This window comes from Molossus molossus, unplaced genomic scaffold, assembly GCF_014108415.1.
Source record: "Molossus molossus isolate mMolMol1 unplaced genomic scaffold, mMolMol1.p scaffold_m16_p_2, whole genome shotgun sequence".
Taxonomy (NCBI): domain Eukaryota; kingdom Metazoa; phylum Chordata; class Mammalia; order Chiroptera; family Molossidae; genus Molossus; species Molossus molossus.
Window position 1 is genome coordinate 44,000,769 of NW_023425355.1, and position 26,200 is coordinate 44,026,968.

The following is a 26,200-nucleotide window of genomic DNA, read 5'->3' on the forward strand; positions in this document are numbered from 1 at the left end:
AGGCTTGTTCAACACTGTACTCCAAATACACAAAACTGTGCCAGGCTAATAACCATCAAAGGCCTTGCAGTATTCCCTAGCAATATTTATTTTCCATCCATTTCCTAAATGTCACCCCCAACTGCTCCAGTAAAAGCCAAGGTACTTGTAACTCAATAAAGAATTTCCCCATGAGATGAAAAATAGCAATGGAGTGAATGGAAGCTACAAAGACTGTGTCCTAGGACTAAACTGGAATTACAATTACAATAAATACAAATCATAAAGAAACAAACAACTGAAAAGAAGCTGGAAAGAACATGTAAAACAAGGCACAGAAAGAGGACACAAAACAGAGCCTGGTAGGGACTGCAGAGGCGTGAGAAGGTAGGCCGGGAGTTCACAGACCACAGCAGATGTCTGTTTCAGATGAGAGTAGTTCCCGCTGTGAAAGCGGTGAGTTTTAAAAAGCACCAAATCAGCTACAGCCACTCACCTTGGGCTCCAGCAGACAGAGGGCAGACTGGACTATAACTGTATGGTGAGAGAGTGGGGCTCCTGGCTCAGGAGAGAGCTGGAGAGGAGGACACTAGGAATTTTGTACTGAATCACTCCCTATTAGGAAAGCAGCCATCTTACTCAAAGAGCACCTTCCCAGAGCCATGGGGAGAACTAAGCCCCTCCCTTAGGAATTCAACACTGACTGGACAGGCCAGAGAAATACAAATTGAAAATCATTAACATCTCAATTTAATGAACAAGCAAGTGTCCCACCCACTGGAAATCCTCTCACATCTGACGGATTTATCATTCAGCTGAGGACCACAAGTCAAGGTTCATAGAGTAACTGAGACTGATAGCCTCCAGGCAAAATATAGAGGATAACTGAACCATTTCTTAGCCTGTACATCTACTCAGGAAAGTAAGACTTGACAGTGGTGTTTAACACGGGTCCTCCCACAATCATCCAAATCCAGGAGAGGGAGCCACAACCAGCAGAACACCAACACCTACAGGGAAAATTGGTAAGGCTCCAAAACCAAATGAGGTAGCCAAAATGGTGAAACAAAGAAACAAATCCCAAATGAAAGAAAAAGAAAATTGTATAGAAAAAGATATCAATAAAATGGAATTAAGCAAGGTATCAGAGGTAGAGTTCAGAGTAATAATTAAGAAGCTCAAGAGGATGAGTAAAGAGCTCAACGACATGAGCAAAAATATAGAAATATTGAAAAGCAACCAACAGGAAATGAAGAATGACATACCAGAAATAAAGAACACATTGGAAGTAATAACCAGCAGAGTAGAGAAAGCTGAGGATCAGATCAGTGAATAAGAAGACAGGGTAAAAAATTCACCCAGAGAAACAAAAGAAAAAAAACAATTAAAAAACAGGGACACAGCCTAAGAGAACTGTGGGAAAATATAAAATGTAACAATATCTACATCATAAGAGTTCAAGTAAAGCAAATGAGCAAGGGTTAGAGAATATATTTGAAGAAACAGTGGCAGAAAACCTCCTTGGGTTGGTAAAGAAAAAAGGCATAAAAGCTCTAGAAGCACAGAAAGCCCCCAAAAAGAGGAACCCAAACAGGCTCACACCAAAACACGTCATAATTAAAATGTCAAAAATTAAAGACAAAGTGAGAATACTAAAGGCAGCAAGAGAAAAGCAACAGTTTACCTACAGAGGAGCCCCCGTTAGGCTATAAGCTGATTTATCAACAGAAACACTACAAGCCAGAGGGGAATGGCATGAAGTATTCAAGGTAATGAAAAACAAGGACCTGAATCAAGGACTACTCTATCCAGCAAGGATATCGTTCAAAATAGAAGGTGAAATAAAGAGCTTCTCAGACAAAAACGAAACAAAACAAAACAACAACAAAAAAAACTTAAGGGAATATATTAGCACCAAATCAGCACTGCAAAAAATGTTCAAATGACTGCTGTAATAAGCAGAAGGAAAAGGGAGAGAAACGTAACCATAATAAGTAAAAATGGCAATAAATAAATATATATCAATAATAACCTTAAATGTGCTCTGGCCGGTTTGGCTCAATGGTTGGAGTGTCGGCCTGCGGTACAGAGAGACCCGGGTTCGGTTCCCGCTAAGGGCACGTACCTCGGTTGCAGTTTGTCCCAGGCCCTGGTTGGTCGTGCGGGTGGCAGCCACTCGATGTATCCCTTCACATCGATGTTTCTCTCTCTCTCTCTTCCTGTCTCTCTCTCCCACTCTATCTGAACAAAAAATGGAAAAATGTCCTCGGCTGAGAATAAAAAAATAATAACAATAATAATAATAACCTTAAATGTAAATGAATTAAATGTTCCAATCAAAAGATACTGAGTAGCTGAATGGGTAAGAAAGCATGGCTTTTATTTATGTTGCTTAAAAGATACCCACCTCACAACAAAAGATTTACATACAAAAGAGATAAAAACAGAAGGGAGGAAAAAAAATTTTTGAAGCAAATGGAAAGGAAAAAACAACAACAACAGAGTAGCAATACTCATATCTGATAAAATATACTTCAAAATGAAGACCATAACTAGAGACACTACATCAAATGGATGTAATAAATATCTTCAGATAATTAGACACCAAAACTGCAGAATTCACATCTTTCTCAAATATACATGGGACATTCTCAAATAGAGACCACAATTTAGGACACAAACTATGTCTCTGCAAGTCCAAGAAGGTTGAAATTATAGCAAGCATCTTCTCCGATCACAATGACATGGAACAACAAATCAACAACTAAAACACCACAAAAATATTCAAGCACATGGAGGCCAAATAGCATGTTATTCAGCAATGAATTGGTTACCAAGGAGATTAAGGAAGAAATTACAAAGTTCCTGAAAATCAAGGAAAATGAACATACAACATAAAATCTATTGGACAAAGCGAAAGTAGTCCTGAGAAGGAAGTACATAACACTACAGGCCTACCTTAAGAAACAAGAAATGTTCCTAATTGACGTTCTAACCCTACAAATGAAAGAACTAGAAAGTAAACAAAAAGAACACAGAGAGAGTAGGAAGAAAGAAATAATAAAGGCAGAACAGAAATAAACGACATTGAAACTAAAAACACAATGCAAAAGATCAATGAAACACAGAGATGGTTCTTTAAAGAGATAAAAAAGATGGATGGACACCTAACCTGACTCACCAAGAAACAAAAAAAGAGGAACCAAATAAACAAAATTAGAAACAAAAGAGGAAAAATAACAACTGACACCACAGAAATACAAAGAATTATTAAAAAATACTACGAACAATTACACAAAAAATAGTGGACAATCTAGGAGAAATGGACAAATTTCTAGAAACACACAGCCTCCCAAAACTGAACCAGGAAGAGACAGAAAATTTGAATAGACCAATAACAACGAAGGAAATCAAAGATGTCATAAAGAAACTCCCAGCAAACAAAAGCACAGACCCTGATGGCTTGTCAGGGGAGATTTACCGAACATTCTAAGAAGATCTAACACCCATACTCCTCAAAGTATTCCAAAAAGTCCAAAAAGAAGGAAGACTTCCAAAGTCACTTAATAAGGCTGGACTAATTTTAATTCCAACACCTGATAGAGATACTACAAAGAAAGAAAACCACAGGCCAAAATCCTTAACAAAATATTAGCAAATCTGAACTAGCAATACATTAAAAATTTATTCACCATGACAAAGGGGGATTCATCCCAGGGATGCAAGGCTGGCTCAATATTTGCAAATCAATAAATGTGATACAACACATAAAAAATTAAAAGATGAACCCTGGCCGGTTTGGCTCAGCAGTTAGAGCGTCCGCCCGCGGTCCGGAGAGACCCGGGTTCGGTTCCCGCTAAGGGCATGTACCTCGGTTGCAGTTTGTCCCGGGTCCTGGTTGGTCGTGCGGGTGGCAGCCACTCAATGTGGCCCTTTCACATCGATGTTTCCCTCTCTCTCTCTTCCTCTCTCTCCCTCCCACTCTGTCTGTACAAAAAATGGAAAAATATCCTCGGATGAGGATTAAAAAAAAAAAATTAAAAGATGAAAACCATATGATCATATCAATAGATGCTGAAAAAAGCATTAAAAAAATTCTAGCACCCATTTGTGATAGAAATGCTCAGCAAAGTGTGAATACAAAGATCAGATCTTGACATAATAAAGACCATATATTTAAAAACCTACAGCCAACATTATAGTCAATGGACAAAGTAAAAGCATTTCCCTTAAGACAAAATATCAGCATTCCCATAGAAATGCTCAGCAAAGTGTGAATAGAAAGATCATATCTTGACATAATAAAGACCATATATTTAAAAACCTACAGCCAACATTATACTCAATGGACAAAGTAAAAGCATTTCCCTTAAGACAAAATATCAGCATTCCCATAGAAATGCTCAGCAAAGTGTGAATAGAAAGATCATATCTTGACATAATAAAGACCATATATTTAAAAACCTACAGCCAACATTATACTCAATGGACAAAGTAAAAGCATTTCCCTTAAGACAAAATATCAGCATTCCCATAGAAATGCTCAGCAAAGTGTGAATAGAAAGATCATATCTTGACATAATAAAGACCATATATTTAAAAACCTACAGCCAACATTATACTCAATGGATAAAATAAAAGCATTTCCCTTAAGAAAAGGAGCAACAGACAGATGGCCACTGTTACCACTCCTCGTATTTCCCATAGTTCTGAAAGTCTTAGCCACAGCAATCTGACATGAAAAAATAAATAAAAAGGATCTGAGTTGGAAAGGATATTATACACAGAAAACCAAAAGACTCCATCAAAAATCTACAAGACCTAAGAAATGTATGTGACAAAGTAGGAGGATAGAAAATTAACATCAAGAAATTGACAGCATTCTTATACACCAAGAATGAACTCACAGAAAGAGAAATTTCAAAAATAATCCCACTTACCACTGCAGGAAAAAACTAAGATACCTAGGAATAAACTTAACTAAGAAGTAAAGGACCTGTTCTAAGAAAATTACAGGACATTGAAAAAAGAAATTGAGGAAGATATAAAAAAGTGGAATCACATATCTTGTTCATAAATTAGAAAAATTAATATCATTAAAATGTTCATACTATCCAAAGAAATCTAAAGATTGACTGCAATTCCCATTGAAATACCAATAACATATTTCACAAAACTAGAACAAATACTTCAAAAGTTCATATGAAACCTAAAAACACCCCAAATAGCCACAACAATCTTGAAAAAAAAAAAAAAAAAGAACAAAGTAGAAGGCATCCCAATGCTGGACATCAATTTATACGACAAAGCCCTTGTAATCAAAATAGCCTGGTACTGGCACAAGAACAAGCATATAGACCAGTGGAACAGAACAGAGAACCCAGAAATGGACCCAAGGCAATATGCTCAATTAATATTTGACAAATGTGGCAAGAGCATACAGTGGAGAAAGACAGCCTCTTTAATAAATGGTGTTGGGAAAATTAGACACCTACATGCAAAACAATAAAGCTAATTACCAACTTACACCATACACAAGAATATACTCAAAATAAATAAAAAAATTAAATGTGACTTGCAAATCCATAAAAATCCTAGAAGAAAATATAATCAACAAAATTTCAGATATCACATGCAGCAAATTTTTCATTGATACATCACCTAAGGCAACAGAAATAAAGGAGAAAATGAACACATGGGACTACATCAAACTAAAAGGCTTCTGCACAGCAAAAGATACAATCATCAAAATGGAAAGGCAACCCACTCCATGGGAGAGAGCCTAATTGCCAATGATACACAGATAAGGGTTTAATTTTCAAAATATATAGAGTGCTCATACAACTCAACAAAAGGAAGATAAATAACCCAATTAAAAAATGGGCAGAACTAAATAGACACCTATCCAAACAGGACATATGAATGCCCAAGAGACATATGAAGAAATGCTCAACATCACTAATCATCAGAGAGATGCAAGTTAAAACAACAATGAGGTATCACCTCACACCTGTCAGAATTGCCACCATCAACAAATCATCAAACAACCAGTGTTGCGAGAGTGTGGAGAAAAAGGGACTCTAGTATACTGCTGGTGGGAATGCAGACTGGTGCTTCCACTATGGAAAATTATGGTGTTACCTCAAAAAGTTAAACATTAAATTGCCATTTGACACAGTGATTCCACTTCTAGGAATATATCCTAAGAAGCCTGATACATAAATCAGAAAGAATATATGTACCCCCTTGTTCATAGCAGCACTATTTATAATAGCTAAGACCTGGAAACAGCCCAAGTGTCCATCAGTAGACAAATGGATAAAAAGGTTGTGGTACACATACACAATGGAGTACTATGCAGCTGTAGGAAAGAAAGATCTCTTAACCTTTGAGATGACATGGAGGGACCTAGAAAGTGTTATCCTAAGTGAAACAAGCCAAACAGAGAAAGACAAGTATCACATGATCTCACTAATTTGTGTGATATAATGAACATAACAGTTTGAGGAATTGGGTAGACCCAGAGATGTGGAAGTAGGGTACAGACTGACAACCCTCAGAAGAGGGCATGTGGGAGAGGTAAGAGATAACCCACAGAATTCCTATGCATGTACGCATAACCTACGGACACGGACAAAAAAGCCAGGTACTGGGTGGGGGAATGGGGAGGAGGGTGTCAATGGAAGAAAAAGGAGAAATATCTGTAACAAAAATAAATTAATAAAAAAAATGAGTCTCTAAAAAATCAAAAAATGGACAGAGGATCTTAATAGACACTTTTTGAAACAGGATATACTAACGGCCGAGAGATATATGAAAAAATGCTCAACGTCCCTAATCATCAGAGAAATGCAAATTAAAACAACACCAATCTGAATGGCTGCCATCAACAAATCATTACACAGCAAATGTTGGCAAAGGTGTGGATAAAGGGGACTCTAGTACACTGTAGGTGGGAATGCAGACTGGTGCAGCAGCCGCTATAGAAAACAATAGGGTGTTTCCTCAAAAAATTAAAATTGATCTGCCATTTGATCCAGTGTTTCCACTTCTATGAATATACTTGAAGAAGTTTAAAACACAATTTGGAAATAATATATGTACCCCCATGTTGGTAGCAATACTATTTACAATTGCTGAGACGTGGAATCAGCCCAAGTGTCCATCAATAGTTGAATAGATAAAAAAGCTGTGGTATATATATATACAATGGAATACTATCCGGTTGTAAGAAAGACCTCTTATACTTTGATATGACATGGAGGGAACTGGAGAGCATTATGCTAAGTGAAATAAGCCAATCAGAGATAGACAAATATAACATGATGTCACTTATTTATGGAATATAATGAAGAAAATGCGCCGATGAACACAATAGACCCAGAGACATAGAAGTAGGGTACACACTAACCAACCTCAGAAGAGGGAGGCAGGGGGCAGGAAAGATATAAACCAAAGAACTTATGCACATAAGCAGAACCAATGGACATAGACAACAATGCATGGGTGGGTGTGGGGGGGCACCAGGATTGGGAGGAGTGTGCCAATGGGGGAAAAAGGAGAAACATCTGTAATAAAAATAACTAATACATGGATTCCAAAGTGGTGGCACAGTGAATGGAAGCTACACAGACCGTCTCCCAGGACCAAACTGGAATTACAACTAAAACACAGACAAATCAACGGGAAAAAGCAACAGAAACGTATCTTGCAATGACCATATAACCAGGGACACTGACTCGATCCTGGTAGGATTGCAAATGCTTGAGACAGGGGCTGGGAGCCCATGGTCAGCAGCTCGGCAGTGGCCTTAGCTGGGAGCAGCACCCTCGGGTTAAAGTCCCAAGGGACTCCACAGCACAGAGCCAGGACAGAGCCTAAAACAGCCACAGCCACTCACCTTGGGCTCCGGCAGAGGGAGGGCAGACTGGACTGTAACTATGTGGGGACACTTGGGATTTGGAGTGCACTCAGAGCTTTTGCTGAGTTGTAGCCATGCAGGACTGTGGCAATCCTGCTCCTTCTCAGGGCTCTGGGAAGAGGAGGCATCCCCTCCATCTGAGATTCAACCCCACTCTGTGGGCCATTGAAATGAAAATTGAGGCTCACTAACAACCAGCATTTGTCCCACCCTCCGGAAATCCCTTATGCTGAGCACCTGAGGGAATTTTTTCAATCAACTAAAAACCCAAACCTAATCAAGTAACCTGGACTGCTAGCCTCCAGGCAAAAAGCTAGAGGATAACAGTACCATCCCTGGGCTAGCAACCCTAACCAGGAAAGCAAGACTTGATAGTGGTGTTTAACATGGGTCTTCCCTCACTCATCTAAACCCAGGAGAGGGATCCACAAACAGCAGAACACCAACAACCACAGGGAAAACTTGGCAGGCTCCAAAGCCCACTGTGATAGCCAAAATGGTGAAAATACAAACAAAAGCTAAATGAAAGAACAAGAGACCTTCACCGAATATGATATCAATGTGGAGCAGTTCTGCAAGTTAACAGAGCTAGAATTCAGAGCCATGATCTTGAGGAAGTTCAACAGCATGAGTAAGGACATAGAGATGCTGAAAATAAACCAAGTAGAAATAAAAAACCACCAGGAAGAGATAGAGAGTGACATATCAGAAATAAAGAACACATTGGAAGCTCTAAAGAGCACAGTAGAGGAAGCTGAGGACCAGATAGTGAATTAGAAGACAGGTAAATCAGAAAACCAAAAGGAACAAACAATTAAAAAATAGAAAGACCGCTTAAGACAACTGTGGGACAACGGGAAACTTAATAATATTTGCATCATAGGAGACCGCTAAGAAGAAAATGAGCGAGGGTTAGAGAATATACTCAAAGAAATAGTGACAGAAAACTTTCCTAATTTGGTGAAGAAAGAAGGCATTCAAGTTCAAGAAGCACAGAGAGCCCCAAGTAAGAAGAACCCAAACAGGTCCACACCAAGACACATAGTAATTAAAAAGCCCAAAATTAAAGACAAAGAGGGAATCCTAAAAGCAGCAAGAGATAAGCAATAGGTTACCTACAAAGGACACCCCATAAGGCTCTCAGCTGACTTACCACAAGAAACACTACAGGCCAGAAGGGAATGGCATGAAGTAATCAACGTCATGAAAGACAAGTATTTGAATCCAAGACTTCTCTATCCAGAAAGGCAGTCATTGAAAATAGAAGGTCAAATAAAGAGCTTCATAAACAAAAAAAGGCTAAGGGAATACATTAGCACCAAAACAGCACTGCAAGAAATGTTAAAATGAATGCTGTAATTATTAGAAGAAATAGGAAGAAAAATATAACCAAACTAAACAAAAATAGCAATAAATAAGTACATATCAATAATCACCTTAAATGAAAATGGATTGAATGCTCCGATAATAAGACACAGAGTAGCTGATTGGATAAGCAAGTATGACTCATCTATATGTTGTTTACAGGAGACCTACCTCACAACAAAAGACTCAAACAGGTTGAAAGGGAAGGGATGGAAAAAAATCTTCCAAGCAAACAGAAAGGAAAAAAAAGCTGGGGTAGCAATACTCATATATGATAAAATAGATTTCAAAATGAAGACCATAACGAGAAACAAAAAAGGCCACTACATAATATTGAAAGGATCTATCCAACAGGAAGATATAACCTGGATAAACATTTCTGCACCCAATATAGGAGCACCAAAATATATATAAAATCTTCTAGAGGACATCATAGGAGAAATCGACAGCAATACAATCATAGCAGGAGACCTCAACACCCCGCTGACACCACTGGATAGATCCTCTAGACAAAAAATTGGAAAGGAAACAGAGACTCTAAATGACGCACTAGACCAAATGGATTAAATAGATATCTGCCGAGTAATACACCCCAAAACTACAGAATTCACATTCTTCTCAAGTGCATATGGGACATTCTCAAAGATAGACCCCATAATAGGACACAAACTAAATCTCTACAAGTTCAAGAAAATTGAAATCATATCAAACATCTTCTGAGATCACAATGGTATGAAACTAGAAATCAATTGCAACAAAAAAATTCAGACATTTGAAAACATGGAGGATAAATAGCATATTATTGAACAATGAATGGGTTACCGAGGAGATCAAGGAAGAAATTAAAAACTTCCTGGAAACCAAAGAAAGTGAACACACAACAACACAAAATCTGGGGGTGTATCAAAAGGAGTTCTGAGAGGGAAGTTCAAAGCACTACAGGCCTACCTCAAAAAAGAAGAAAAATCTCTAATTGATTTTCTAACCTCACAACTTACAGAATTAGAAAGCAAACAAAAAGAAAACCCCAGAGCAAGTAGAAGGAAGGAAATAGTAAAGATCAGAGCAGAAATAAATGACATAGAGACGAAAAATACAATTCAAAGGATTAATGAAACAAACAGTTGATTTTTCGAAAAGATAAACAAGATTGATGGAGCCTTAGCTAGACTCACCAAGACACAAAGAGAGAGAACCGAAATGCACAAAATCAGAAATGAAAGAAGAGAAGTAACAACGGACACCACAGAAATACAAAAGATAGTTAACAGCTACTATAAACAATTATATAACAACAAACTCGACAATCTAAGCGAAATGGACAAATTTCCAGAACAAAAGTCTCCCAAACCTGGACCAGGAAGAGATACAAAACTTGAACAGACCAATAACAACTAAGGAAATTGAAAAGGTAATCAAGACTACCCTAGCAAACAAAAGTCCAGGCCCAGATGGCTTCATGGGGGAGTTTTACCAAACATGCAAAGAAGAACTAACACCCATTCTCCTCAAACTATTTCAAAAATTCAAGAAGAAGGGAGACTTCCAAACTTGTTTTATGAGGCCAGCATAATTCTAATTCTAAAATGAGAAAAAGACACTACAAAGAAAGAAAACTACAGGTCAATATCCCTGATGAACATAGACGCCGAAATTCTGAAAAAAATACTATCAAATTGGATCCAGCAATTCATCAAAAAATTTATTCACCAAGACCAAGTGGGATTCATCCCAGGGATGCAAGGCTGGTACAATATTCACTAATCAATAAATGTGATACACCACATAAACAAAACGAAGAATAAAAACCACATGATCATATCAATAGACGCTAAAGAAGCAATTGACAAAATCCAGCATAAATTTCTAATAAAAACATTCGGCAATGTGGGATTAGAGGGATCATATCTCGACATAATAAAGGCCATATATGAAAGACCTATAGCCAACATCATACTCAATGGGCAGAAACTAAAAACATTTCCCTTAAGAACAGGAACAGGACAGGGATGTCCACTTTCACCACTCTTATTTATCATTGTACTCGAAGTCTTAGCCACAGCAATCAGACATGAAGAAAAAATAAAAGGGATCCAAATTGGAAAAGTGGAAGTGAAACTGTCATTATTTGCAGATGACATGATATTATACATAGAAAACCCTAAGGACTCCATCAAAAATCTAATAGACTTAATAAATGAATTTGGCAAAGTGGCAGGATACAAAATTAACATCAAGAAATCGACGGCATTCTTATACACCAATGATGAACTCACAGAAAGAGAAACTGAAAAAACAACACCATTTACCATCGCAGAAAAAAATTAAGATACCTAGGAAGAAACTTAACCAAAGAAGTAAAGGACCTATGTGCAGAAAACTACAGCACATTGAAAAAAGAAATAGAGGAAGATATAAAAAAGGTGGAAGCACATACCTTGCTCATGGATTGGAAGAATTAACATAATTCAAATGTCCATATTACCCATAGCACTCTATAGATTCAATGTAATCCCCATCAAAATACTAATGACATATTTCACAGAACTAGAACAAATACTTCAAAAGTTCATATGGAACCAAAACAGACTCCAAATAGCCACAACAATTTTGAAAAAGAAAGACAAAGTAGGTGGGATCACAATACCAGATATCAGGTTATACTACAAAGCAACTGTAATCAAAACAGCCTGGTACTGGCACAAGATCCGGCATATAGACCAGTGGAACAGAATAGAGAACCCAGAAATGGACCCAAGGCAATATGCTCAATTAATATTTGAGAAAGGGGACAAGAGCATACAGTGGAGTAAAGACAGCCTCTTTAATAAATGGCGTTGGGAAAATTGGACAGCTACATGCAAAAAAATGAAACTAGACCATCAACTTACACCATACACAAAAAGAAACTCAAAATGGGTAAAAGACTTAAATGTGACCCATGAATTCATAAAAGTTCTAGGAGAAAATGTAGGCAACAAAATTTCAGACATCATATGCAGTACAATTTTCAATGATACATCACCTAAGGCAATAGAAACAAAGGAGAAAATGAACACATGGGACTACATCAAACTCAAAAGCTTCTGCACAGCAAAAGAAAAAGCCATCAAAATGGAAAGGCAACCCACTGTATGGGAGAACAGCACTGCCAATGATACATCAAATAAGGGGTTAGTTTCCAAAATATATAGAGTACTCATACAACTCAACAAAAGGAAGACAAAGAACCCAATTATAAAATGGGCAGAGAAGCTGAATAGACACCTCTCCAAACAGGACATACAAATGGTCAAGAATCATATGAAGAAATGCTCAACATCACTAATCATCAGAGAGATGCAAATTAAAACAACAATGAGGTATCACCTCACACCTTTCAGAATGGCGGCCAACAAATCATCAAACAAGTGTTGGCGATGGTGTGGAGAAAAGGGGACCCTAGTACACTGCTGGTGGGAATGCAGACTGGTACAGCCACTATGGAAAACGATATGGTGTTACCTCAAAAAATTAAAAATTGAGCTGACATTTGACCCAGTGTTCCCACTTCTAGGAATATACCCTAAGAAGCCTGAAACCCCAATCAGAAAGAATATATGTACCCCCATGTTCATAGCAGCAGTATTAACAATAGCTAAGATGTGGGAATAGCCCAAGTGTCCATCAGTAGACAAATGGATAACAAAGCCGTGGTACACATACACAATGGAGTACTATGCATCTGTAAGAAATAAAGATCTCTTATCCTTTGAGACAACATGGAGGGACCTGGAAAGTATTATCCTAAGTGAAACAAGCAAAACAGAAAAAGACAAATACCACATGATCTCATGTATATATGGACTATAATGAATATAACAGTCTGTGGAATAGGTACGATAGACCCAGAAACACAGAATTAGGGTACAAACTGACAACCCTCAGAAGAGTTGGTGGTGGGGGGTGGGAAGAGATAAACCACAGAACTTATATGCATGTATGCATGACCAATGGACATGGACAACAAAGCCAGGGATGGGGGCAGGAGGGGAGGGGAGGAGGGTGTCAATGGGGTAAAAAAGAGAAACATCTGTAACAAAAATAAAATTTAAAAAATAAATAAATAAAAATAAACTAATAAAAATAAATAATAAATAAAATATAGCATAGGAAATGTAGTCAATAATATTGTAATAGCTGTGTATGGTTGCAAGGTGGAAACTGACAATATTGGGGAGTGGCAGAAAAACTTTGTGAAGTAGATGATTGTCCAACAACTATGCTACACACCTGAAACTAATACAAAATAATACTCCTTGTAAATTGCAATTGACAAAATAAAGGATGTCTATTGATTTTACATTCATTCACACAATGTCTTTTTCATTGCCAAAAATAAGCATTTGGGGACAGCCTAGCCAGAGAGAGAAATGCTTGCTGACCAAGAAAAAGACCAAAGTGAAACTCTGATGCTTAAATCATGATGCTGATTTAATCACCCATTATATAATTCAATTCACTTCTAAAGAGTTTATATATATCCCAAGTAATTTGGAATCTGATAAAAAGCATACTACATATTTATGACATGTATCTGAAAAAAGCATACAACTTATCTACTGCTATTATGAGCTAAAATGACTATCAACAAATAAATCAAGTATTATTTAGAACACAGGAATAAAAAAGACGCCTAAGCAAGAATTAAATATAATTATGTTAGTATATTCTAATTGTATATGTAACTTTACATTTCTCTCTTAAGTATTTCCTATTGTCTTTTAGCAGTCAGTCTCTTCAAATATTTTATAAATGGCCCTATTGTTTACTGAAAACTTCACTTACTTTATATAAAAATATTTAATGAAATTTAATGGTTATAAAATGTGCCTAATCTCATTACTAAAAAATACCTGTTCTTTTGCTCTTGCTGCAATAACTGAGTGGCTACTTTCTTTAAATCAGTTACTTCCTTCAAATCATCATCCTCTTCTTCTGCAAGTAACTGTTCTTTCCCAACTCTGAAAGATGACACAAAATGGTTATCCAAAAAGTAAGACTAAATATTTTTTTTCATTTATTTTATTTTTGTTTTTATTTATTGAATTAATTGGGGTGACATTTGTTAATACAATTATATAGGTTTCAGGTCTACAATTCATACATCTTTTGTATATTGTATTGTGTTTTCACCACCCAAGTCAATTCTCTTTTTATTTTATGCCTGCTTAGAATTAGAAGCTAATTTTTGTTTTTAATGCTATGTGTAAGCTAAACTCTTAATGGCTTTGTATTTAAAACATTAAAATAAGAAATAAGGAATATTTAAAGAATATAAAAACATAACTATCCTCCCTACTAAACAGAAAATGTGGCATACTGGTTATTTTAATATAATTAATGACTGACAAAGTGAACTGTAGTATTATTTTATAATTTGAAAAATGTATAATGGCCATAGAAGTTTGATAATCATACTGCCCAGAAATGTGTGTAATAAGAACTGCAGAGGTCTATGTGGACAGCGTTTATAAATAAATGTAAAATATTATGAAAATTTCATTTTATTAAACCACCTTGTTCATATTAGTTTATTTATATTGATTTTTAAAATCTCGCTGCAAAATGTTTAAGTAGAGGAAATGCAAAATAGGTTCAAATAAGATGAGCAAATTTGCCATAAAATACCAATTAAAATATATATATTTTTATCATTGAAAGAGAACAAAAATACTTTTAAAATAAAATGTTCACCATGTTCTAGCAATTTTTATTCCAAGGTATTTGATTTTTAAAAAATAACAGTATCAAATCCTAAGGCTTTTTATCTTTACCATAAGTTACATGCCACTGGTGACTCTCAAGTTTAGACAACTGTCCTCCTGAGATACAGTGAAAAACTAAAAGAATTAAATAGAGAATTTAAGAGAAAGCTATGTACATCTTTATGATGTACCAGAGATGATTAATTAACAACTACAGTACATAAAAAGTTACCAATGGAGTCACTTAGAGGAAGCAAAATATAGAGAAAAGAGAAAAGGTTAGGGGTCAGAGAGAGCTCAGTTTACACCTAGGTTCTATTGGACACTAGCTAAGTGGTTCTAGGCAAGAAACTTTAATCTCCAAGCTTCACTTTCCTCACCTATAAAAATGGGGACAATATCTACTCTTCAGGATTTAGTAAAGATTATATAAGAAACAAGGGAAAGCACATAGCACAGATCCTGGTCCATGGCAGGTATTCAATAAGTCAGCAGTTCTCAACCTGTGGGTGGTGACCCCTTTGGGGTTCAAACGACCCTTTCACAGGGGTTGCCTTAGACATAACAGTAGCAAAATTACAGTTATGAAGTAGCAATGAAAATAATTTTATGGTTGGTTGTCACCACAACATGAGGAACTGTATTAAAGGGTCACAGCATTAGGAAGGTTGAGAACCATTGCAAATTAAGTGCCTCTCCCTGCCTTCCTGCAGATAGATATGAAGGAACTTAAAGGAAAATATGTGGTAGGTCATATTATATCATTTCATAGCATAAATGATATAGAAAAGATGCAAAGCACAATTATTTTGATAAAACATGAAAATACCCTTAAAATTACTATAACCAGTCTGATAAAAAGTATATTTTCTCAATAAAAGAGTTAGACTAAGAGTCAGAACACCTAAACTGCAGACATTTGAAATGCTGGGTCTCAGTTTCCTTATTTGTCAAATAATGCCAATACAATCTATTTTAAAGACTTGTTAAAAAGTTCAAATGAGACAATGTATGCAAAGGTACAGTCCTCCTCAGTAATAATTATGGGAGACATTATTATTACATTTCTGGGGGGAAAACAAGGTATATATGACACTCAACTTAAATGCTTACTATAATTTTCAGTTTAATTGAGGAATGCAAGCAGAGAAAGTATTTACAAATTATCTCAATATAGGGTAAATCAAAAGAAAAAACTGTATTCTTTCAAGTAGGAATACCTAAAAATATTTCAAGTATTTATAAGTAACATTTCAATTTGAGAATTTATTTTGCTTACCTATTTTCATCTCCTAATTCTTCATTTTTCTGAGATTTTTCAGGACCTTTTTCTTTTCCCTTACATAAAAGAAAGTTATCATTTTAAATTATATGGTCCATTTTTGTGAGATCAAGGAGAACATGTTATTAATATTTGTTCAAAGTTTTCTTTACCTGAAGGAAAGAGACAAAGGATCCAATATGTGCATCTCCTTGCTCGGGAACTGCTACATCTTCTGTGTTGGGGTCAATAAAATCATACACCTCCTGGTCTAAGTATAGAATAATATTTATTAGAATATATGCATAGTGTCCTCTGACACTGCAGCGCTTAGAATAAAAGTGCATTTTCTCAATAAAAGAGTTGGCCAAAGATAATATTTTTCAAAGCTCATTTTAAATAAAAGATTCATTTTTAAGAAGGGTTTTGTATGTAAAATAAATATAGCAAACACCATATGGATTACCTTTCTGAGAATCAGGTTTATTTCCAATTGAATGGCTGTCATTTCTTGACGTCTGCTCTTTATTTGATTCGGAGACTTGAGAGTGAAGGCTGATTGTGTCATCATCTGATGGCTGAAAGAAATAAGCCCAAGTACCAATGAGGCATTTTAAAATTATAATTAAAAATTAAGTTGCTTTAATTTCACATATGAAGTGTACAATATTTGCTTTACATCTCCAGTTTTCAAATAAAAAATTACTATTTTAAGGTCTACTGTTGGGCTTTTAAAAATGTGCATCTGTTTTCATTTTAAATCATAAAATGTAATGACAATTGTACTTTTAAGCAAAATAAATCAAGTATGTGCAAATGTCTATCTATTTCAAAGCTCTAATAAATTTTTAAAATAAAATAGAGCAGCAATAAAAAATACTTACTTCTGTTGCAGATAATCTTTTCTCTCCATTATCACTTCCAATTCCAGAGTCAGGGCCAGGATTTTTATTTGGATAAAAATCTTCCATGCTACAGAAAAAGAAATTCTAAGATCAGTTAGAGTTTTCTTCTTAAATAGATAATATACAAACTTGACCTAAAATTTTCCTATATTATACAGAATATACACTTTTGATGTCTAAGATCCTTAAGAATATGTGGGGGGAAATGTCAGAAATCTTTCTACAAAAAAACTTTATTTGAGTCCCTCATGAAATATATTTCCTTCATGTGCTTTGTTATAAAGCGTCAATTATTAAGAGCCAACTATTTCTCCTGAGAGATTCAGAAAAGCAGAGAGCCCTGCTACAAAATCATCTTGATAAAAGATCTGTTTTTGCATTGGCTTGACAAATTTTACCAAAGAATGATGAAATATTTCTAAACTTTATACTGTTTCTTCTTCATTAGCTCTAAAAATATGCTTCAACTTTATAAATAACCATTTAATAATTGAGAAAAGAGAAAATACAAAACCAAGTCTGCAAAGAAGTGAATAAGTAAATGTTTTCATGTGAGGTCAGAGCTTTCTTTGCAAATTTCTGAATACACAGTATACCACCCAGTATACCAAACATTCTACATTGACCACTCATCATGTGCCAGGAATTGGGCTAAGTGCTTTAAAGATGACATTTCATATATTCCCTGTGAAAACTCCAGCAGGTTGTTGGTGTTTTCTCATTTTAAAAATGAGGAAACTGAGATTGGAAGGGGTCGAACAATTTACCCAATGACATGTGCTTGCAAATGGCAGTTTAAATTTGAACCCCAAATTATCTGATACTAAAGTCCCTGATCTCAATCACTATACTATATTTCCTCCCCAAATACTGACCTCTGTACTTTTCTGGAGAATATTAATAAACTAGGGAAGCAATTACCAACTGTGAGGCACTATGCTGAATGCCTGAGATGACATGATATGAATTAAAAAATGTTTGACCTCAAAGGGCTCTCAGATCAGAGGGGAAATAAGTATGTTTATATGTTTTGAAGACTATGACAAATGAATATATATAGTGCTATGAGAAAAGAGAAATTAATTCTCCTTGGTAAGGTTTGGAAAGGCTTTACCCAAATAAATGGCATTTGAGCTTAGTCTTAAAGGATAAAAAGATGCAATAATTGCTAATATTTGTTGAACGTCTACACTGTACTAGGTGCTTTGTATTTTTCTTATACTCCTTACATTCTGTAATTTATGCATTATATTTCTTTTTACAAATGAGGATAATAAAACTTATAAAAGTTAACTTTCCAAAAGGAAAATTTATAGCATTTACTGAATATCATTTACTGAAAAAGTGGCCAAGCATACACCTATTTTTTTGTATTACTATTAGTATTGTTATTTTTTTTATTATTAAATACTTCAGGGTTTACATCGAATTGAGCCTTACATTGTACTTTTAAGTATGGTCTTCAAAATTATTTTTAAATCTATTTATCATTTTTTTAATTTAAATTTTATTTTGCAATTGAAATTGACATTTAATATTATTTTGTATTAGTTTTAGGTGTACAGCATAGTGGTGCGACTATCATATACTTTACAATGTGGTCTCCCCAATACTTCCAGTACTCACCTGGCACCGTACATACTTATTACAATATTATTGACTATATTCACTATGCTGTACTTTACATCTCTGTGACTAATGTGTAACTACCAATTGCCAAGCACACATTTAATTCTCACAACAAGCTTATAAAATGGATATTAACAATTTCAATAAAGAAACAAGCTCAGAGAGTAAATAATATACACAGTCCACAAAGAAATTAAGAGGTTGAACTGTGATTAGAGCTGAAATACATCTGACTCCACTGCACAATAATACTATATATTATAATAAAACACATCTGTGTATTTCTAAAAGATGACAATGATAATAAGCTACTTGTTGAGAAATTATTATGGGTAAGGCATCGTGTTAAGTATTACATATACAACATTTCATTTGATAATAATATCATCCATATGCTTATTTTGTTTTTACATATAATAAAACTGAGGAGAAAAAAATAAAAAGAAAACAGAAGACCAAAGACATTATGAAACGAGAACATAGGTTTTAAGAGTCGGGGAAGGGCTTCGCAGATGCATTATGTCTGACTTTATGTCTGACTCCAAAAGCTGATATACTTAACTACTGTACTGCCTACCTTTGTAGAATGAAGAGTTTACAAACTAGTCAAGGCATGGACAGGTATTATAAGTAATAAGAAAAGCATGAATGTGAAAGTGAAATGTACATATAAGAATTTTCTAGGTACTTCAGTACAGACACAAAACAGACGCAACTCATAAGTAAACTCTATTGACCTGCACTGTCCAATAGAGCAGCCATTAGGAGTATATGGCTATTGAGCACTTTAAATGTAGCTAGTCCAAATTGAAAACATGCTGTAAATGTAAATAAAATACACACCAGATTTCAAAGGTTTAATAGAAAAAATGTGAAATAGCTCACTGATTTATATTTAAATCAGATAATGAAATATTTTGGATATTCTAAGTTAAATAATGCGTATTGCTAAAATTAATTTCACCTGTTTCTTTTTTAATTTTTAAAATAATGGATTACAAGAAAGTTTAAAATTCCATATGTACCTCACATTACATTTTTATTCAGTGACAATGGAAAAGATCTTCTCCAAATATAATATTTGATTTTGTCCATTCCTCTTCATCTCTACTGAAATCACCTTGATGAAGAACCCTCAATCTTTTGGCAGTACCGTAACAGCCTAATTAGTCTCTCTGCTTCTATTTTTGTTTACTTCCAATCTAGTCTCCCTATAAAGTGAAGATAGTTTACTTTTAATATGAATCAGACCACGTTATTCTGCAGCTGTCCAAAGAGTTCCCACTGTACTTTAAATACAATTCAAACTCCTTACCGCAGCCTCCAAAGCTCCCATATGACTTGAATCCTAACCAAAATCAACTCATACCATTCTATCCTTTAGCCACTCTGCTTCAACCATGCTAGCCTCCATTCAGTTTTTTATTTTATTTTTATTTTTATATTCTAAGTTTCTTAAATATTTTTTATTAATTGAAAGAATTATAGATGTCCCCCTTTTTTACCCATGGACCCCCTCCTTCCCTCCCTAGCCTAGTATCCATGTCAATTGGTTGTATATATACTGTACACATATAAGTTCTTTGGTTTATCTCTTCCTAGATCTCCCACCCACATCCCTCTGAGGTTTGTCAGTATGCGCCCTACTTGCATGATTCTAGATCTCTTTTAGTCAACAGCTTATTTTGTTCATTATGTTCCACAAAGTGAGATCACATGGTACTTGTCTCTCTGACTGGCTTATTTAACTTAGCATTAATACTTTCCAGGTCTCTCCATGTCGTTTAAAAGAGAAACACTTCTCTCTTCCTTATAGCTGCATAATGTTCCATTGTGTAAATGTACCACAGCTATTTTATGCACTCATCTACTGAGGGGCACTTGGGGTGTTTATAGATCTTAGCTATTGTAAATAGTGTTGCTATGAACTTAGCAGGGTATGTATTCTTCCTGATTGGTGATTCAGACTTATTTGGATATATTCCTAGAAGTGGGATCACTGAGTCAAATGGCAGTTCAATTTTTAATTTTTTGAAGAAACACCATATTGTTTTTCATAGTGGCTGCACCAGTCTGCATTCCCACCAGGAGTGTACTAGAGTACCCTTTCATCACATCCTCCCCAGAATTTTTTGTTTGAAGATTTGTTGATGGCCACCATGCTGGCAGGTGAAAGGCGATATCTTGTAATTGTTTCAAATTGCATCTTTGTGATATAAGTGATGTTGTACATTTTTTTCATATGTCTCCAGGCCATTTGTATGTCCTGTTTGGCGAAGTGTCTATTTAGATCCTCTGTACAGTTTTTAACTGGATTGTTTGTCTTCCTTTTGTTGAGTTGTATGAGTATTCTATATATTTTGTATATTAACCCCTTATCCAATGTATAGTTGGCAAATATGGTTCTCAGAGACAGTGGGTTCCCTTTTCATTTTGATGCTGGTCTCTTTGGTTGTGCAGATGCTTTCAAATTTTATGTAGTCCCATTTATTAATTTTTCCCTCTGTTTCTCTTGCCCTAGGTGATGTGTCAGTGAGAATTCCGCTACATATGATGTCTGAGATTTTTCTACCTACATTTTATACTGGGATTTTTTAAGGTTTCACAGGGCACATTTAAGACTTGTCCTCTTTGCCCTGGCCAGTTTGGCTCAGCGGTTAGAGCGTCGGCCTGCGGTCCTGAGAGACCCGGGTTCGGTTCCCGCTAAGGGCACGTACCTCGGTTGCAGTTTGTCCCCGGCCCTGGTTGGTCGTGTGGGTGGCAGCCACTCGATATGTCCCTTCGCATCGATGTTTCTCTCTCTCTCTCCCTTCCTCTCTCTCCCTGCCACTCTATCTGTACAAAAAATGGAAAAATATCCTCGGGTGAGGAAAAAAAAACAAACAAACAAAAAAAAAAGACTTGTCCTCTTTGAGTTTATTCTTGTGTGTGGTGTAAGTTGGTGGTCTAGTTTCATTTTTTTTTTATATAGCTATACAATTTTCCCAGCATCATTTACCGAAGAGACTGTATTTTTTCCATATTATGCTCTTCCCTCCTTTGTCAAATATCAATTGTGCATACTGTCTTGCATTGACATCTGAGTTCTCTCTTCTGTTCTATTGATATATAAGTCTATTCTTGTGCCAATACCAGACTGTTCTGATTACGATGGCTTTGTAGTATAACTTCATATCTGGTATTGTGATCCTTCCCATATTGTTCTTCCTTTTAAATATTGCTGTGACTATTTGGGTCTTTTATGGTTCCATATAAACTCTTGGAGTATGTATTCTAGATCTGTGAAATATGTCATTGGTACTTTAACAGGAATTGCATTGGATCTGTAGATTGCTTTGGGTAGTATGGACATTTTGATGTTGATTTTTCTGATCCATAAACATGGTATATGTTTCCACTTTTTCATATCTTCCTCTCTCTCTTTTTTCAATGTCCTGTAGTTTTCTGAGAACAGACCTTTTACCTCCTTGGTTAAGTTCATTCCTAGGAAGTTTTGTAGTTGTTGCATTGATAAATGAGAATGTTTTTTTATTTGGTGGTTGGTTAGTTTCCATTTCTGAGTGTTCATTATTGGTGTATAAGAATGCCATTGATATCTAGGTGTTAATTTTGTACCCTGTCATTTTGCCAAATTCGTTAATTAAATCTAGTAGAAATTGGATTGAGTCTTTAGGGTTTTCTATGTACAATATCATGTCATCTGTGAATAATGACAATTTCACTTCCTCCTTTCCAATTTGGATCCCTTTGATTTTTTCCTTCATGTCTAATTGCTGTGGCTAAGACTTCCACTACTATGTTGACAAAGAGTGGCAAAAATGGGAATCCCTATCTTGTTTCTGTTCTTAAGGAAAAAGTTTTTAATTTTTGCCCATTAACTATGATGTTGGCTATAGATTTTTCATATATGGCCTTTATTATATCAAGATATGATTCTTCTATTCCCACATTGCTGAGCGTTTTTATCAGAAATGGGTGCTGGATTTTGTCAAATGATTTTCAGCATCTATTGATATGACTATATGTTTTTTAATCTTTTATTTTGTTTATGTGGTGTATCACATTTATTGATTGGTGAATAATCTACCAGGCTTGCATCCCTGGGATGAATCCCACTTCGTATTGGTGACTAATTTTTTTTTAATGTACTGCTGTATCCAATTTGCAAATATCTTGTTAAGGATTTTGGCATCTATGTTCATCAGGAATATTAGCCTGTAGTTTTTGTTCTTTGCACTGTCTTTATATGGCTTTAGAATTAGAATAATGCTGGCATCATAAAATGAATTTGGAAGTCTTCCTTATTCCTGAATTTTTAAAAATAGTTTGTGGAGTATGGGTGTTAGTTCTACAAATGTTCATAAAAACTCCCCTGTCAAGCTTTCTGACCTGGGCTTTTGTTTGCTGGGAGTTTATTGATTACATCTTCAATTTCCTTAGTTGTAATTGGTCTGTTCAAGTTTTCTGTCTCTTCACGGTTCAGTTTTGGGAGACTGGGTGATTTTTAAAATGTGTCCATTTCACCTAGATTGTCCAATTTGTTGGCGTATACAGTAATTGTTCATAGTATTTTTAAACAATCCTTTGTGTTTCTATGGTGTGAGTTGTTAGATTTCTGATTCTGTTTATTTGGGTCCGCTCTCTTTGTTTCCTGCTGAGACTAGCTAAGGGTTCATCAATCTTGTTTATCTTTTGAAAGGACCAGCTCTTTGTTTCATTGATATTTTGAATTGTTTTTTTAGTCTCTATGTCATTTATTTCTGCTCTAACCTTTATTATTTCTTTCCTTCTACTTGTTCTGAGCTTTTCTTTTTGTTTACTTTCTAGATCTTTAACTTGTAGGGTTAGATAGCCAATGAGAAATTTGTCTTGTTTCTTGAGGCAGGCCTGTAGTGCTATGAAGTTCCCTCTTAGGAATACTTTTGCTGAATCCCATAGATTTTGTGTTGTTGTGTGTTCATTTTCTTTGTTTTTCAGAAAGGTTTTTTGTTTCTTCCTTGATCTCCATGCTAACCCATTCATTGTTTAATAACATGCTCTTTTGATTTCATGTGCTTGAGTGTTTTTATTGTAATCAATATCGAGCTTCCTGCCATTGTGATCTAAAAAGATGCTTGATATGATTTCAATCTTCTTGAACTTGTAGAGACTTAGTTTGTGTCCTAACATGTGGTCTCTATTTGAGAATGTCCCATGTGCACTTGAGAAAAATGTGAATTCTGTAGTTTCGGTGAGTACTTCTCTGTAAATATCTAGTAGAGCCATTTGATCTGGTGCATCATTTAAAGTTTCTGTTTCCTTGTTAAGTTTTTGTCTAGAGGATCTATCCAGTGATGTCAGCAGGGTATTGAAGTCCACTGCTATGATTATTTTGTAGTTGATTTCTCCTCTGAAGTCTTCCAGAAGTTTTTAAATATATTTTGGTACTTCTGTTTTGGGTTAATATATGTTTACCAAGGTTATATCATCCTGTTGGATATATTCTTTCAATGTTATGTAGTGGCCTTCTTTGTCTCTAGTTATGAACTTCAATTTCAAGTCTATTTTGTTGGATTTGAGTATTGCTATCTCACCTTTATTTTCTTCCCATTTATTTGCTTGGAACATTTTTTTTTTCCATCCCTTCTGTTTCAACCTATGTGAGTCTTTTGTTGTGAGGTGGATATCTTGTAAACAACATAAATGTGAGCCATGCTTTCTTATCCATTCAGCTACTCAGTGTCTTTTTGTGTGTGTGTGGTATGTGCCCCTAGCAGGAAGTGAACCCAGGACTCTCTGGTCCATAGGCTGAAGCTCAACCACTGAGCCAAACTGGCCAGGGCTACTCAGTGTCTTTAATCCATATACATTTAAGGTTATTATTGATATGTATTTATTTATTGCCATTTTTTCTTATTATGGTATGTTTCTCTCCCTACTTCTTCTGCTTATTACAGCAGTCCTGTGAACATTTCTTGCAGTGCTGGTTTGGTGCTAATATATGCCCTTAGCTTTTTTTGTTGTTGTTGTTGGTTTGGAAAGCTCTTTTTTTCACCATCTAGTTTGGATGATAACCTTGTTGGATAGAGTAGTTCTTGGCTCAGCCTCATGAAAGTTCATTTCTCTCACACATGCTTCTATATTGCTGTGCATCAGAAGCATCTTTGCTCTTTTAAGAATTTGAGATTTCTGAGAACTTTTATCTAAGCCTCACGATGGCTCCTGAACTTGCTGCTTCTTTTAAGCCTTCTGAGGATAAAACTATTTGATTTATAAATAATCTACTTCGTGGAATTTATCACAGTAGAGTCTGGAATACAATAAACGAGAGCTGACTATATATTCTCTAACATTTGCTCATTTTCTTCATCTTCTGGAACTCCTGTGATGTGAATATTGTTACATTTCATTTTTTCCCACGTTTCTCTTATACTGCCCTCTTGTTCTTTAATTGCTTATTATTTTTGGTTCTCTGATTGGGTAATTTTTTCTACCCTGTCTTCTAATGAACTGATCTGATCCTTGGCTTCTTCTAATCTTCTGGTTATTCCTTCTAATGTGTTCCTTATTCTGTTCTGTCATTCTTCATTTCCCCTTCATGTTTTTCATTTCCAATTGGTTGATTTTTATTGTTTCTATATCTTTACTCATGATGTTGAGTTCTTTACTCATGCTGTTGAGCTTCCTCATAATCATTACTCTGAGCTCCACCTTTGATAACTTACTTAATTCCATTTCATTTATCCCCTTTTAGTAGAATTCTCTTTTTCTTTCATTTGGGATCTGTTTCTTTGATTTACCATTTTTGCTGTCTCAGTGGATTTTGTTTGTAGCCTGCCAACTTTCCCCTGAGGGGGTCAGTGTTCCACTGACTGTGGCTCCCTCTACTGCATTTGGATGAGTGTGGGAGGGCCCACATTAAACACCAACATCTACTCTTACTTTCCTGGGTAGATTCGCAGGCAAAGCAAAGATTCAGTTATCCTATAGCTTTTGCCTGCCTGTAGGTTATTATTCTCAGTTACATAATGAGCCTTTTTTTTTCTTTAAAATACACTGTTCATTTTTTCTCCCATTGTAAAAATAATACATTATACAAGCAGATAACAGAAGACACAAAATCTACCAAGTAAAAGAGCAGAATCCCTGACTCCCGCTGCCTGGAAAGCCCTTGTGGTGTATGTACTCCAAGAACCAGCAAAAAAAGGGCAGTGCCTGGGCGGTTCCCCCACAACTCTGGCTGCAGGTAAGGACACACACCCAGTGTGGCAGGACAAGCACCTAGCCTTTTCCTTCAGCAATCGCAAGGTCTCTCTCAGAGCCCAGCAAAGGTACAGAGTGAGAGGAGAAAACACCCATTTGGCCCTACAGGGACTACCAGCCCCAGGTCTCTGTGACCACAGAACCACAGCAC

The 26,200-nt window shown here is 35.7% G+C and overlaps 1 protein-coding gene across 2 annotated transcripts in view; it reads right to left on the reverse strand.

Moving 5' to 3' along the window:
* Positions 1 to 26,200, reverse strand: part of LRCH2 (leucine rich repeats and calponin homology domain containing 2) — a 156,680-nt gene that overhangs the window by 52,348 nt on the left and 78,132 nt on the right. For both annotated transcript variants that reach the window (XM_036271296.1, XM_036271295.1), the window contains exons 7-11: positions 17,158 to 17,245; positions 16,740 to 16,851; positions 16,447 to 16,544; positions 16,292 to 16,350; positions 14,161 to 14,268 (exon numbers count right to left, since the gene is read on the reverse strand). In XM_036271296.1, coding sequence (XP_036127189.1) covers positions 14,161 to 14,268; positions 16,292 to 16,350; positions 16,447 to 16,544; positions 16,740 to 16,851; positions 17,158 to 17,245 — 465 coding nt within the window. The remainder of the gene's footprint in view (positions 1 to 14,160; positions 14,269 to 16,291; positions 16,351 to 16,446; positions 16,545 to 16,739; positions 16,852 to 17,157; positions 17,246 to 26,200) is intronic.